Raw genomic sequence first — 14368 nt, 5'->3', positions numbered from 1 at the left:
ACCTATTTAAAACCACCTGCCTACGTATCAAAAAGGAGAGACAATAGCACAAAGAATAGAGAAATTCATTGCCGCACCTCGCTTTTTAAATCAACTTTTTTCCACGCACAATTGGCGATTGGAATAAGCTTCCGGAAACTGTCGTCTGCGCAACTGGTGTTATAATTTGACACCGCTCTGAAGTGTTACGGAAAAGGATATTTAAATCACACAAAGATACATGAAAACTCTTGTAAAGACGATGAAGTCAATTTTTTCTGTACAAATACATCGCATGCTGTCGTTACAGTATTATACACATTTAATGCCCAATATCAGAAAAGAAACGACTCCGTGGCAAGTATAAGTTCTCGCACTTAAATTAAGTAGTAACCTAGATTATGACTAACCCAAATTAGACTTAAATTACCCGCTGAGCCGTCGGATGAATCGGGTCGCAGTTCTCGGAGCGTTTTGAGGCGCTCATTGAAGTGACCCGTATTACCCGTCGTCAGGTCACGAGTAAAACAAATTACACATTTTAGAGGAGATGCTGGATTCCGTCCCGCAAGAGTTCAGAAAAAGTGCTTCTTACTGCATAGACATGGCGATAGCATATGCGCCGGACCAAAACCTAACAGATTCTAAGCTCTACTTGTGTACGGGAGAAAATCGGTGGAATCGATCTACGGAAACATTTTTTCACGTCAAAATGAAATCGCGGGTACTTGACAAAATTCCTGCAATGCGGGGGGTTCAAACTCAAGCTGTTAGCGCCAGAGAGAGAGAGAGAGAGAGAGAGAGAGAGAGAGAGAGAGAGAGAGAGAGAGAGCGTTTAGTGTTAAAGGCGAGGTTAGAAACAGTAAGTCTATCTCTGGACCACGGCAACCGAACATCGAACTCATCCTAGCGCGAATGTTCAAAGCGAAACAGTAGATGGCGCCAGATGTGCAGACAAAGCGCGGGTTACGTATAACTTGTTGAAGTGTTGAAGCAAGCAGTCTAACGCGACGGAAAAAAAGTTGCACTGAGGCTAAACGTGCTATTATAAACATGACATTCTTCATTTCGTCTTCTTCATTTTGATTATTCCTCAATGTTCCATGCAATAAAACTTAACGACGTGCCTTTAGAGAAACAATGTTGCAGCGGGGATGGCTGGGTGGAATAATTCACCTGCTAGAAACGTCAAATAATGCCGCCAAGATGATTCATAGTATTCAAGGGGTTAATGGAGAAGGCATTAAGAACGTTGAGGATGTGCCGCGGCGACAAATTCGACTAACTAAAAATTAAGGGCTACGGGTCACGATTAGTGGGGTTTTAATAAAAATACTACCGTACCACCGTGTAACTTATCACCAGTTTCGCGAAAGCTCAAGTCGGACTCCTGGCAGAGCTAATTTTCAAATCCGCTGAAAAGAAGCACACAGCGTTACATAAATGCATGCTGTGTATTGGTGCACTTATGCCTTACACAAGCTCTGATTTTCTTTTGTGCCTTACACATGCCTTACACAAGCTCTGATTTCCCTCGAACATGTGACGCAGCAAGAGCCCATCCGGTGAAGCATCCCAAGAGAAAGTTCGGGAAGACCTCATGCGGCGGTACAAAGAGCTAGGCCCCATGAGGTAAGGTTTTATAGTTTTTTGCGTTAAGGATGTATTTTAGTTCGGTAGCGGTGTGGCTTTGCAGAAATCTTGTTTCGGTGTTATCTGTGCGTGTATTTAAAGGTGGCAGTGCAACAAATGAAGGGAGCTACGTGTAAGACTTGAAGGTAGTGAAGCCGTACGCAACGTTCACAACCATCACGACGGTTTAAGTTTACGATTGTAGCCAATTTTCTTCTTTTTCACTGCCGTTACAACCTTTACTCCATCTTTGTTGCTGAAATAACGGCGAAAAAGAAGCAAATCGAAGGAACAGAACGAACGAACGAACGAGCGGAAAGCGCACAAGTAAACTAGGTCACCTCTGGTTCTGGTGCAACGCGTTCCCTATCACGGGTTCTGTGTCTAGCAAGTTGCGTGATTCCTCTCCCCACAGACACAGCCGAGTGAGGACGCCGTGTGACAACAAATAAATAAAGGGTCGTATCGGAATGGGTAAGACGACTGACAAGCCATGCGCGAACGCTAAATGCTGTGCAGGCCAAACAACATTACACTGTCAAAGATGCTGACGCGCTACCAACGCGACAGCTTTTTCAGGAAAGTGACTCAAAGTTTGTTGGAGGGAACTCTGCACCAGAGCGGTTGTCAAAAATTTAACCCCTAACTGCCCTTAGAGAATTCTAAATGACAACCCCGGCCCTGGGGGGCATGGTGGCATTACTGTGATTGTTCTTTGTCATGGTATTTGGTGCCATTTGTTGCTGTCGGATATTGGCAATAAAGAAAAAAAAGGGGTAAGACGACTGACAGTAACTCCGTTGATCTACCAGACACAGGTTCGAATCCTGCCGGTGCCACTGATTTCGTTTCTTTATACTGTTGTATTGAGTTTTGTGAAACGCCGTATTCAACGAATGGCTAAACAGCTTCGCTGTTAAAAAAATAATACGGACACGGGACGTCAAAACAAAAAGCGCAGTTTGCACTGCCATCTTTGTATTATGTACCAACGGGCCCGTTGGTCACGCTCTATTAAGCCTCGGCAAAATGTCATAAGACAGGGTGGCAAAATGGGTCTTGAGAGGAGGGCTTGAGGGAGGGAGAGGAAGGGATTGTCGTTGAGGAAAACTAAATTTCAACAAAAATGCGTCAAAGACGTAAATCACACTGATTTAGCAGACCCCATCACACCAATCGGGAAGACAGCCAGTGCTACTTTTGGAATATAGGCAGGTGATTTTGATTGACGAGATTTTTGCCCGTGGAATAGTAAAAGTACATAATTTCTCCATATTTACTGCCGAACGCGGCGTATGGTGGGTGCAAATATAAAAGTATTTATGGCAATATTTTTCAAATTTTATCGGTTTATTTTCAATTTTGGGGCGCGGGGTAGGTGCGAAAAGAGGGGGAAATTTGCGAAGCTGCTGACGTGGAGAAATCGTTGTTTCAGTAAATTTTTTTTTATAAATTAAGATTGGATTTGTAGAAGTGATGTATTATTGAGAATCACGTTTACCATTGCATATTCGAAAAACCTTGATGTGGTTTATAAAATTCAGCAAAAAACCTGTGATACATTAAAGCAAGGCCGCAGGACTGAGGCTATTCCTATATGCATTTTTTACCCTTGTCACGTTAGGACTGACAGCCGCTCGAAATTTCTGTGAAAAGTTGTATTAGTGCAGCATTTGCCGTGGGCTTGAGCGAGTATGTGCAGCTATTTCTTTTGAGTTCTGTGCTCGTGTTCTGGCGATCTCCTTCATTAGGAAATAAATGAAACCCACTCTTAGGCAGGTTTTTGAAGTCTGTCAATGAAGCGAAAAAAAATTTTGGTCGACAGATATATCAGTGGCACTTCTACGCAATGAGGAATCACTATGAGTTTTATCCACTGACAGCAATAATTCGTTGCCCGTAGAACCGTAGAGAACAACCCGGTTTCCTCAGCATATGAATGATGGGAAAGGTAAGTTTTGGGCTGGACGATGAATTTCAGTTAATTTTCCTTAGTGTCACGCGGAGTGGATGAAATTTTGGGAAAGATGGTAAAAATCGGCGTTCTGCCCTAAATAAAAGTACAACACATATTGTAGCAGGCTAGCGATCTGCTCTTCCTTTTTATCTACAGAAGCATCTAGTTTTACGCACGTCGCAATAATTCGCAATCACGTCTTCGTCATCTGGTACGCAGCAAAAAAAGTATCCCCTTTTGTAACACCGTTAGCTATGTCACTTTCCGGTGCAAGAATAGGAATGAGGTTAGTGAAGAGCGGTATGATCGTTACTGTCTTTAGGATGTATCCTTTGAATTTTTGTGGTCATGGGATCGAATTGTCGTCAGCTGAACTGGAGTGTGATTGAATCAGCAGTCAATGCGGGCGACGTTTTTTATGCTGTATTTACATTATAATTTGCAGCTTCCAGGAACGGTGCGTAACGTTCCTGATGGCATCTATGATCATCCTGTGGTTCACCATGAAGCCGCAGATGTTCCCCGGCTGGGCCGAGCTGCTTCCCTACGAAAAGTAAGCATTAAGATATAGACACACAATCCCACTGTGAGGGCGCAAACTTTAACATTTAATTTTATGGGGAAAACCCAGTCTTAGCACACATAAATTCCCCATGTTTGATGCTTGAGAATAACTGTTATAAGTGAGCCATACAGCCTAAAACTTGCACCGAAACGAACCGTGGAAATTTGCTCTTCAGATTCATACCCTAGTGTTCCTGCTTTATTGATTAATGACTCTGCCAGGGTAGCGTGTGATGCATTTTGGCTTCGGCCGTACATCTTATTCAACATTCTAATCAAGTTTCATTCCTGCCCAGCATTTCATTTCGTTTTCTGTTAGCATCAGCAAGAGTCAATTAGTCATCATTTTGGTGTGAAAAGGGTGATTAAGGCGAAAATCACCTTCGTTTGGGCTAGATGTTGCCATGAAGAATATGAAGGTTCTTCGAGGGGCTACGAAACTACTTACAACTATCGGCTATGCTGGGAGCGTGCCGACAGGAATATGAAAGATGGGCACATGTAAGTTTAGGCATGTAGCTGTACAGGTAAACTTAGTTGTGTAGGACATGTTTCTGGTGACATGTTTGGTTTCGTGGTTTCGCGGCCTTTGCGCACCAATAACTTAAGAAGGTTCTAGTGAGTTCTGTACTCAACAGACACTCGCGCCGAATTTCTTTGCTACGCGTCCTTGCTTTTTCGCGTAGACCCATTTTTGGCATTTCGGTTGTGGAAACGTGCGATAACATCAGGAATAGCTACCTTATTGAAATGATTCAAGATCGTCGTGTTAATTACTATTAAGTACTATCAGGCTTTTATCATCACAACTTCCGTAATGTTAGCTACAAAGAAAAATTGTCCTTCTCTAAAAAAGCGGGGGGAACGCTTAGTGGTAGGCTGGCGTGTTTCCATGGTCAAATCTTGTCTAAATACATGCGACAGAATTCGAGGTGTGAATTTTTGCGTGGGCGTTTGGGTGTTCGTGAAAGCGTCAGCGCCCTGTTTCAAGCAACTGATTAAATGTTGCTCTCAGTCCACTCTTTTCTAACGCGACGAACAGAGGGCGCAAGTTTGTAGCTGCTGAGGACGAGTATACCAAGATTCCGCCCCTAATTCCGGTGGAAATGTCACACCAGCGTCACTCCGTTCCTCGAGCGGAACAAAATCTCTGCCATCGTACTCTACTCTGTGCTTATCTGTCACTCTCTCCCGAGGACGTTGGACAGCAATTTCCGCTCTCGTCCCGCTCATCATTCCATATTCAGGGGTGAAGCTCACGACTAATATGAGAAAAGAGGGTGCGGTTCCGCGGGGCATTTGACCACTTGTCGCCCGTGAAATCCTAGAACCCCTGACCTCTTTGTGCTCTCTACTCGTCCCTGTGGCTGCAGACCAGAAGTGACCGTGGGACTCTGATATTGTATTAACTCTATATCTCATAAAGTCCAATGTAAACGATTGTTACATATTGTGGAGGAGTGATGCGAAGCGGATATATCTAGTTCTCCTCGAGCCTCTTCGAAGCACCCACGGCCTAACGTGCGAGTACCGATTTCCCAGAAGTCGCCTAACATTTGCCCTCACTGTGACGCAAATAGTTCAGCAAGCCAGTACTGAGGAGTAGCGACAAGTGGCCCAACGACACGCCCGCGGCTGTAGCGCTTTCTAAGACGCAAGTTACACCCCATATTATTCACCTCATATTTTATCATAAAGTCCAATGTAAACGATTGTTACATATTGTGAAGGAGTGATGGGAAGCAGATATATCTAGTTCTCCTCGACCCTCTTCGAAGCACCCACGGCCTAACGTGCGAGTACCGATTTCCCAGAAGTCGTCTAACTTTGCCCTCACTGTGACGCAAATATTTCAGCAAGCCAGTATTGAGGAGTAGCGACAAGTGGCCCAACGACACGCCCGCGGCTGAAGCGCTTTCTAAGACGCACTTTGAGCTGCAATTAAGTTTGAACCAAACATGTCGCCTTTCAAGACACTGTCTTACGGGCAGTCTGCTCTTGACCTATTCCTTTGTTTTCCTTGTAAATTGCTCCGATCTTCCTCGCATCAAAAGTGCCTGCTTCAAAGACATGTCTAGCTGCCAAGCATTACTAATTTTTTTAATCATTCTTTACGACCTTTCCAGGTTGCATGCATTGTTAACAATACATATACACATAATGAAAAATTATTGAACAAGGAACTGCTAAGGTAAGCTGTGCAGTTAGTGTTAATTTATTGACCGATTGATTGTGGGGTTCAAACCGCCGAAGCTACACCTAAGCTACAAGGCGCACTGTAGTGGAGAGCTCCGGATTAATTTTGACCACCTGGGGATCTCAACATGTGCCAACATGTGCCATGGGACTCGAACCAGAGTAGTTGGAATAAGGACTTCTTCCCTCTCGTTGTTAGTGAGGAGGTGACGAATGAGGATGCGCCACGACGTACGCACGTACCTAAGGACAAGTCTTTCGCTCTTAGAGCTAGGCAAGTGCATCGCATTCTGGGATAAAAATTGCCATCCGCTGAGCTGAGGGAAGCAAGAATAATCATGCTGTCCGAAACAAATTCTTTTTTCGGTTTAGCTGCTGTATACCTAGCCTTCTGCCGGGGAATTCAAGTCGATGCACAGCTGGAATAGATTCTGAGGGCTCCATTCCGCTATTATGTAAGGGTAGGGCATGTGAACGTGGGGTGATCTGGTTGCCTGCAGGTATATAAAGCCCTCTGCTCCGGCCATGATTGCCACGTTCCTGCTTTTCGTGATCCCCAAGAACCCCGGGCAACCGCGCAGTCGGCCCCTCATCACGTGGCGAGAGGCCAGCGACCGAGCGCAGTGGGGGGTCATGATTCTCATCGGCGGGGGCATGTGCCTCGCCGAAGGATGCAAGGTGGGTCCCTCGGGCTGTCTGAATGCGAGATAAACCTAACAAAGAAAGCAATTCTACAAAGCAATTCTAAAACTTTGTGGAGCAGTGTTTGACCCGTGGGATGTATGGATGGTGCGTTATGAGGCGGAACGTTATATGTGAAGCAAAAAAAGGGACATTGACGACGCTAATTTAAAAGGATGCTGTAGCACTGCCCATAAAAGCTGTGATTCTTTCTTTCATGTCTACAAACACTGCGCTAACTATGGTTACCACCAACGCAAAGCGGCACGGCGTGATTTGCTCATCTTAGAAGATATATGCTTCTAGTTTCTTTTTTTGCTTTGATTTTGATTTTGGTTAAGTGTCTAGTGAATGCATTTATTGCTTCAAATGAAAGAAAACCGGCCAATGGTCGCGATATAGCTTGGGTTAGGTTTGGTTGGATGAAGTTCACGAACAAGACCCAGTCAAAGGAAGTGAGACCAATCTTTGAAGCAAGCTCCAAAGTTATCTGATGGGCATAGAGCAGTGATATTTGACTGGCATACACCATTACTCCCTGTTCCAAGTACTGGATGTACTTGTTGACTACGCTCTCAAAGAAATGTATTCCTAAAAAAGTTGGAAAAACTGTATCAGAGTCCCTGTAAGTGTGCCTTCGTCAATCAGCTGTCCCGACTTTCATGCATTCACTTTTAAATTCTGTTTACTACAAACAATAATCTTTTAAAAGCAACCTTCAGTATACCACGAAGAAACACATTCTTTTGTTTTATGGATGTTTTACCTTCTGATTGCGCGTTTCAGAAATCTGGCTTGTCGGCACTCCTCGTGGAACACCTGAAAGGACTGGACGCTTTGCCAAACGTACTGATCGTTTTCGTGCTCTGCTTCGCTGCGTCCATGTTCACGGAGGTCACGAGCAACACAGCGGTCAGCTCCATCCTTTTGCCTGTGGTTTGTGAAATGGTGAGGCACTTACTTAAGCATACCACTCCTTTTAGGACGCCGCCCTTTGGCGCCCGGTACCTGGGTTTGGCGGCTGCGGCGGCGGCGGCGGCGGCGTCGATTTCAACGTAACCGAGTGAGCGAACGAGGCAGGAGAGGCAGAAGGAAAACGGACAGGAGCGTCTGGCGAAAGTGGGAGGGAAAGGGTGGCAAGCGCGGCAATGGTGTCATCTCTCTCACTGCCTCCCTCTCACACTTTCCCCAGCGCTCCTCTCCGTTCGCCGCTCATCCGAACCAAGTAACATTTGCGCGGGAGGTTCAAATGCAATTTGCAACAACATACTCGGCGGCGGCGACGCACTGCGAAATAACGGCAGAGTTGCGCGCCGGCGTGCGTTCAATGATCATGCGATCACTTCCTTAGACGTAGCAGATATACGCAGTGACCGAGAAGGCTGCAGTTCGCGCTGCGCAGAAATTTAACATTAGGGAGTGCAGTAATCACCAGTTCTTTTTTTCCTGCTTCTCACCCGCACGCATACTCTCGCACGGGCATGAATAGAAGTGGGGAAAAAGAAACACACACATCGGCGCATTCCGGAATATCATGCGTAACCGAACTGTAATACGGAAAATTTACTTTAGGGATTCAACAATGTGTAAGCATTAGTAATGATGTCTGCACTGGTTTGTAATTGTAATATAGCACGATGAAGTGCCAGGCAAACCGAAGCTTCATTATACATACAGTAGAACGTCGCTGATACGTTTTTTTCAAAAGGTCATGTAGAAAGAACGCACGATCAATAAAACACGTAATAAACGATACGATAACACTTGCTCAACACTAGACATGAAAGATAAAGCAATCCTGAGATGAGAATGTACCGAAAGTGTAATTTCAGACAACCTAGCAATTTCAGCTTCGTGAATTGAAGCTCGTGAGCACTTTCTCTTACACTGAACGTTCAAAAGAGAAGCGGTGGACCGCGTTAAAAGTCTGTGATTTCAATTGACACTCAAACAAAATGGTTGACACCTTTTTTTCCAGAAGTCGTGGCCTTTATACACTGCCCACCAATCTTTATAAATATAGTACGTGCTCAAAGCACCCAATGCCAGGACAGCGTCACTGAACGTGAGTGCTACGTGGTAGATTGTTTCGAGGTTAATTTTCTCTTCGCTTTCGACGACCTGAGCTGGGTCACCATCGACGGCATAACAGGTGCTCCGAATACGTGAGGCGGGCTTCGCACAACCCTGAAGCTTATTTGGAATTCTCGTCCGCATTACACTTTGTCAGTGCCCGCCCTATCTCGGAACGATGAAACACGTACTCGCTAAAGCGGCACCACATGATAACAGCAGCAGCAGTGAAGTTTCCGTTGAGGAGTCACGTAGAAACTGGGCACTTTTTTAGTACGTAAGAACGGGAACAGAAATGTGGCAGACGGGAAGCTAATATTATGGTCTGATGGGAGCTAGACGTGAGCAGTTTTTGGCAACGCAAGTTCATGGAAAGTGTATAAAACAGGAACATATCAATGGGGTTCTGCTGCATTAAAATTTTTCGTGAAGGTATCATTTGCACTAGGGCAGGATATTATAGTTTAAACGTCACTGAGAATTTGGTGGGCAATAAACTGGTCGTCCAGGGAAAAAATAAAAACTGGTCTCATGCACTAACCCAAGACGACTCCAGCTCACTTTTCTGAGCTCAGTTACCGCATACCATGTACCGTCAGGATGGCGCCGATGAAGTAGTTTTTTACCGAACAGGGAAGTAGGTCGATTTAAACAATCGTTTTTGCTTGGACCCATTCATTAGCCGATTAAACTTCGCGACGCCCTTGGAGGAAGCATTCAGGTTGTGGTGAGATGATGCGGCACTGCATGGGCACTTCTCAAGAGAAGCGCTGGAGAAAATAAGAACACGATGCATGCGCTGGCTCCGGTAACTAGAGCCTCACAAGCGACAGTGTGTGAGAAAGTGATCTTGAAAGTGTCGATGTGCGCTAAGCGCGCCTCCAGGACAGAAACGACCGTGTGCGCACCCCGAAGGATCCTCAGTTGCTGTAATGTCTTCTGAATGGAAGCATTAAAGACATGCTTTCGCACACGTGGTGGCCCGGAAATCGAACATACCGCACCACCACGGGCGACCCGGAAGCCCTCGCTGTTCCCCAACAAGTCCAACAACTTCAACAGGCAGGTCAAGCAATACATGAATAAGAACAAAGAGCAGCAACTTCAGGAACAGCAGCTGCGCATCCATGCGACCATGCCCCCTAAAGCTCTGCTCAAGTGGTCGCTGCCAACGCAGGCGCTGCTACTACTCCGGCCATCGCTAACCCGAACGTCTGTCGCATCACCATCGCGCTTCCGCAATTTTGGGCCTACTCACCTGAGGTATGATTCGCACACGTGGAGGCTCAGTTTTCCTTTACATGTATAACCCAGTACCGGATGCGCTACGATTACGTCATCGCCTATGTGGACCCCCGCTACGTGACTGAGCTGGGAGACATACAGGGAAGTCCACCGGCTAACAACAGTTGCGTGCATTTGAAGAGAGAACTTATCCGATTGCTTTTACTTTCGAAACACCAGAAAGTAGGTCAACTACTTCAGTACGAAGAGAACGGAGACCGCAAGCCATTGCAGTTCCTGCTCCATACGCGTGCCCTCGCGGGCAGCCTACGGGTCGAAGAGTCCGTTCTGCGAACCCTGTGGCTTAAGCGCCTACTATCACACGCACAGGCCATCCTCCACGTTCAGCTGACTCTTCCGCGAGACCAATTCGCCAAGATCATAGATCGTGTCGTCGAAGTCTTTCTGCAGTCGCCGCCACTCGCCATCCGTTAAATCGGCGCCCCTCAGCCCACCCCGGGCTCGTACGCCGTATCGACGACATCACCCTTCAGCTGAACAAGATTCGAAGGCACCCGAATCAACACCAACAGTCGCGTCTCCGCAACCGCTCACCAAGCCACCACCGCAATGCCGCCTCATCGCGTCGCAATGGCAACGGCTGCTGCTACTACATCGTCGCTTTGGTGAGAGGCCCCGGAAATTTCAACTACCCTGTTAAGCCGAACGTCAGAAAAACACAAACGGTAATCAGTAGAAACAAACGGCCGCGAGCTGCCCACCTGGAGGCCTTCGCATTTTTCACACAGAGCAAGTCACTAGCCGGCGTTCCACATCCACTGCGGTTCAGACATCTGCTGCTGTCCATGAGCCCTTCTGCACGACAAGCGCCCGTGCACGTCCTTTAAGCAAAGTGCGGCGAATCCCTCGGGGGTTAAGACTACGGCTTATTTCGCCTTAACATCCAACTAAAAAACCCTCACCGCGAATTTTCATGGAATTTCATAATCGCTGGCATAGCAGAGGCAATCGTCGGCTCCGATGTCTACTAAAATCTTCTACCGCACTGTCGGCACGACCGACGTACCCACATCATAACAGGTCTATCCTGGCAGGGCAAGCGTAAAACCATCCAACAGACCAGCAGTAAGGTGTTTTCCGTTGAAAATCAATCTCCGTACCATGCCCTTCTCGCAGAATTTCCCGACATGACTCGCCATAGCGGGCGTCCTCGAGAGGTGCACGGCATGATTTGCTCGTCGCAGCAGATCCGCCTTCCATTTGTGCTTTGCTTTTGTGGCTTTCTTTTTAAGGTGGCTATCGAATTTGTTTATTGATGCAACTGAAATAAAGGTTGCCAATACCCGCTATACCGCTGTGGTGACGTAATTCGAGCGCTGGAAGAACGCCAAGACAGGGAAAGGGAGAAACTTTTCTTGAACAAATTGCTAAGTTGCCCGATGGGCAGAGAGCAGTAATTCTTGCCTGCGGTACTTTGCGACCTACTATTCTGTATTCTGTATACGCTTGTTGACTACGTTCTGAAAGCAGCTAGTATGTACGAGAGAAGTGCTGCAGGGTACCTTTTAAGGGACACTGAAGTGAATTGATCAAGCTCCCGGTTTTGCTTGCACTGCATAGACTGGCTCAAATTAACACACTTTTCATCGTTTATCCGGTTGATAAGTCGTTTATCATTTTATAAAGCGGGAAAGAAGAAAAACTACAACGCGCGGTCTGTGGCGGCCGCATCAACTAAAGGCTGTGACGTCTGGAGGAGGTGGCACCGTGATTGGACGATGTCCAAGGTTAGCATTCAAATAAGTTTCGGTTTCGGTTCTGTAAAACAACATTCTTGACATCCGACGGCATCGTTGGATGGGCATTCTCGATATCTCAGTAATCGCCGTACCGCGTTTCTGCCATGTCGGCTGTCAAATTCCTAATATAAACCTCCCAGGACGGCTTGGAATCGTAAAAATCCCTAGCCGAGGCCTACGCAGGGGTTGAATGCCCTCCGCCTCACCGCAGACGCTCAAATGCCATGCGCTTTTCCCGCATAATCGGAGCTTGCCTCACTCATGCCTGTATCGTAAAAAGCGTGTTCGCACCACGCCAAGGGCGTGCTGATTCAGGCCTGTGCCCACTGCCCGCAAGCAGCCGGTGCTTGTGGCAACCGCACGCCAACAAGAACTCGCTAACGCGCCATTGTCAGTTTGCGCGCGTTCTGCAAACTCACTCGTGGACCAGTGAACGTTACGGCCCAAAAATGCTGAACTCAGTTTAGAAAACATCGGCCACAAACGAAAATACAAAAAAAAAGCATGTACCCTCGGGGATTCGAACTCGCGACTTGCAAAGCAATAATTCCAGCGCCTGAGACCCCTCGGCCACGAGCCAGCGCTGCCGCGGTTGGATACATAAGGTATATAATGTATAAGCAGTTTACACTTTTATTTAGTTCTAGCATTTCAAGTACTTTATGTGACTATTTGTTGTATAGCGTTCGTGCAGTAAGCGTCCCCCAAATTTCCACCATATCTCACGTCAAGCAATTGCATTTCTTTGACGGAAAAGCGTTCGCAGATGTGCGCTCGTGCTGCTGACCGCTGTGCTTGTTCACCCAGCGCAAAACAGTGCTTCCTGCTCCTTAGTTTTGCGCTGTACGGTAAACGTTTCAGTTGATTTTATTTCCTTAGTACCTATATTGACTTCGCTCACTCTTCTCCCGCCTTCAAGTGGCCTTAGGTCTTCCTACTAGCGTAAAGTCAGCGAAGCGTCGCATGTGCACTTGTGCAGCGCTTGTGTGGAGCACCCGGACTCGGAGCTTGATACAGTGTACAAACTAAGAAAGTAAAGAAAGGCACATTCTTTCATTCACAAACGTGTTGCGGCTTAGTTTCAACTGAGCAAGCGAATTGCGACGACCCGTCTCCGGCAGGCGGACTAAACGCTGGGCCGACTGACTCGGCCGCGAAAGGTGGGCGAGCCGGCTCGTGCAGTAGCGCAGCCAATTGCCAGCTCATCTCCTCCTGACGTCACACGCAAACGCCACAAAGAATGGGCGAGGGTGCCGAGAGGAGGACAGCATTTTCGAATTGATTTTCCTACTAAATAAATTCGCGTAAACGCGCTCAGAGTGGTCGAAACATGGTCTATGGACTCCGGACTACAATTTGCGCCAGTAAACCCGCAATGTTTACAAATCACTTCACTGTCCCTTTAAATTGCGCTGTGAAAAAAATCCCGCCATCTCCACGAAGTGAATGATGATGAGAGAGGCGAAGCTAAAATGCTTATCGGTAAAACCGTGAAACATTCGCCCGCACATCATATAAAGACTCGACACGTCAAGCTTACCACCGCTCCGTTGGCAAGCACGTCGACGACGTCGATGTTTGTGGTGATTATGTAGGGCCTGTTTGGGACGATGAGAATCTCCATGGGTAAGTTGGCGAATTCGGTGTGTGACATTTTAGTCACCTTGGCCGTCGCCTTCTGCAGACCGCCTTGTGTCGCGTACCCCCGGTACGTGTCTTGAGCTCACAGGCGACGAACGACAACCTCTTCTTCTTCCTCTCCTCCTTGTCGGGTAGCAACGAACGCGTTGAACGTTTTGACCTCTTCGGCCAATTTTTGGTTGGCCAATTCATAGGGGGATCCTGCCACAATGATCATTAATGTGCCGGTTACAGCAGCAACGAGGGATGAGACAGGACCCGAGCAAGAGGAGCTTCTCCCCTAAAACTAATTTCTTGTTCTTTTTGGAAACGGCAGGTGCACACGTGGCAGATGCACCTATGCAACTACGCGGTCAATGAATGAAGGAAATGAGCAACTTATGCCCAGCTTTCTACAACGCTAGAAAGTGGCGGCAAACATAACTATAGCTTAAAACTATCTGTCCTGAGGATTGTGCAGTCCATCGGAACACAGGTGGAGAAAGCTGTGAGCACGTTAGACATTGAGTTTATTCGGGTGTTCAAATTATCCTGGCAAAATGCAGCTTCTGTAAATATCACAGCGCCTGAGTATAGGTGCACTCTGATAGGAGTAAAAGCT

At 46.9% G+C, this 14368-nt stretch overlaps 1 protein-coding gene across 1 annotated transcript in view; it reads left to right on the top strand.

The window, feature by feature from the left end:
• Nucleotides 1–14368, top strand: part of LOC144146078 (Na(+)/citrate cotransporter-like) — a 39023-nt gene that overhangs the window by 19528 nt on the left and 5127 nt on the right. The window contains exons 9-12 of the mRNA XM_077678016.1: nucleotides 1531–1611; nucleotides 4014–4121; nucleotides 6829–7006; nucleotides 7796–7957. Coding sequence (XP_077534142.1) covers nucleotides 1531–1611; nucleotides 4014–4121; nucleotides 6829–7006; nucleotides 7796–7957 — 529 coding nt within the window. The remainder of the gene's footprint in view (nucleotides 1–1530; nucleotides 1612–4013; nucleotides 4122–6828; nucleotides 7007–7795; nucleotides 7958–14368) is intronic.

Source organism: Haemaphysalis longicornis, unplaced genomic scaffold, assembly GCF_048455015.1.
Source record: "Haemaphysalis longicornis isolate Haplotype H1 unplaced genomic scaffold, Haemaphysalis longicornis Haplotype H1 scaffold_7, whole genome shotgun sequence".
NCBI classification, from domain to species: Eukaryota; Metazoa; Arthropoda; class Arachnida; order Ixodida; family Ixodidae; genus Haemaphysalis; species Haemaphysalis longicornis.
The sequence above is the reverse complement of the archived record's forward strand: the minus strand, read 5'-3'. Positions and strand labels throughout refer to the sequence as shown.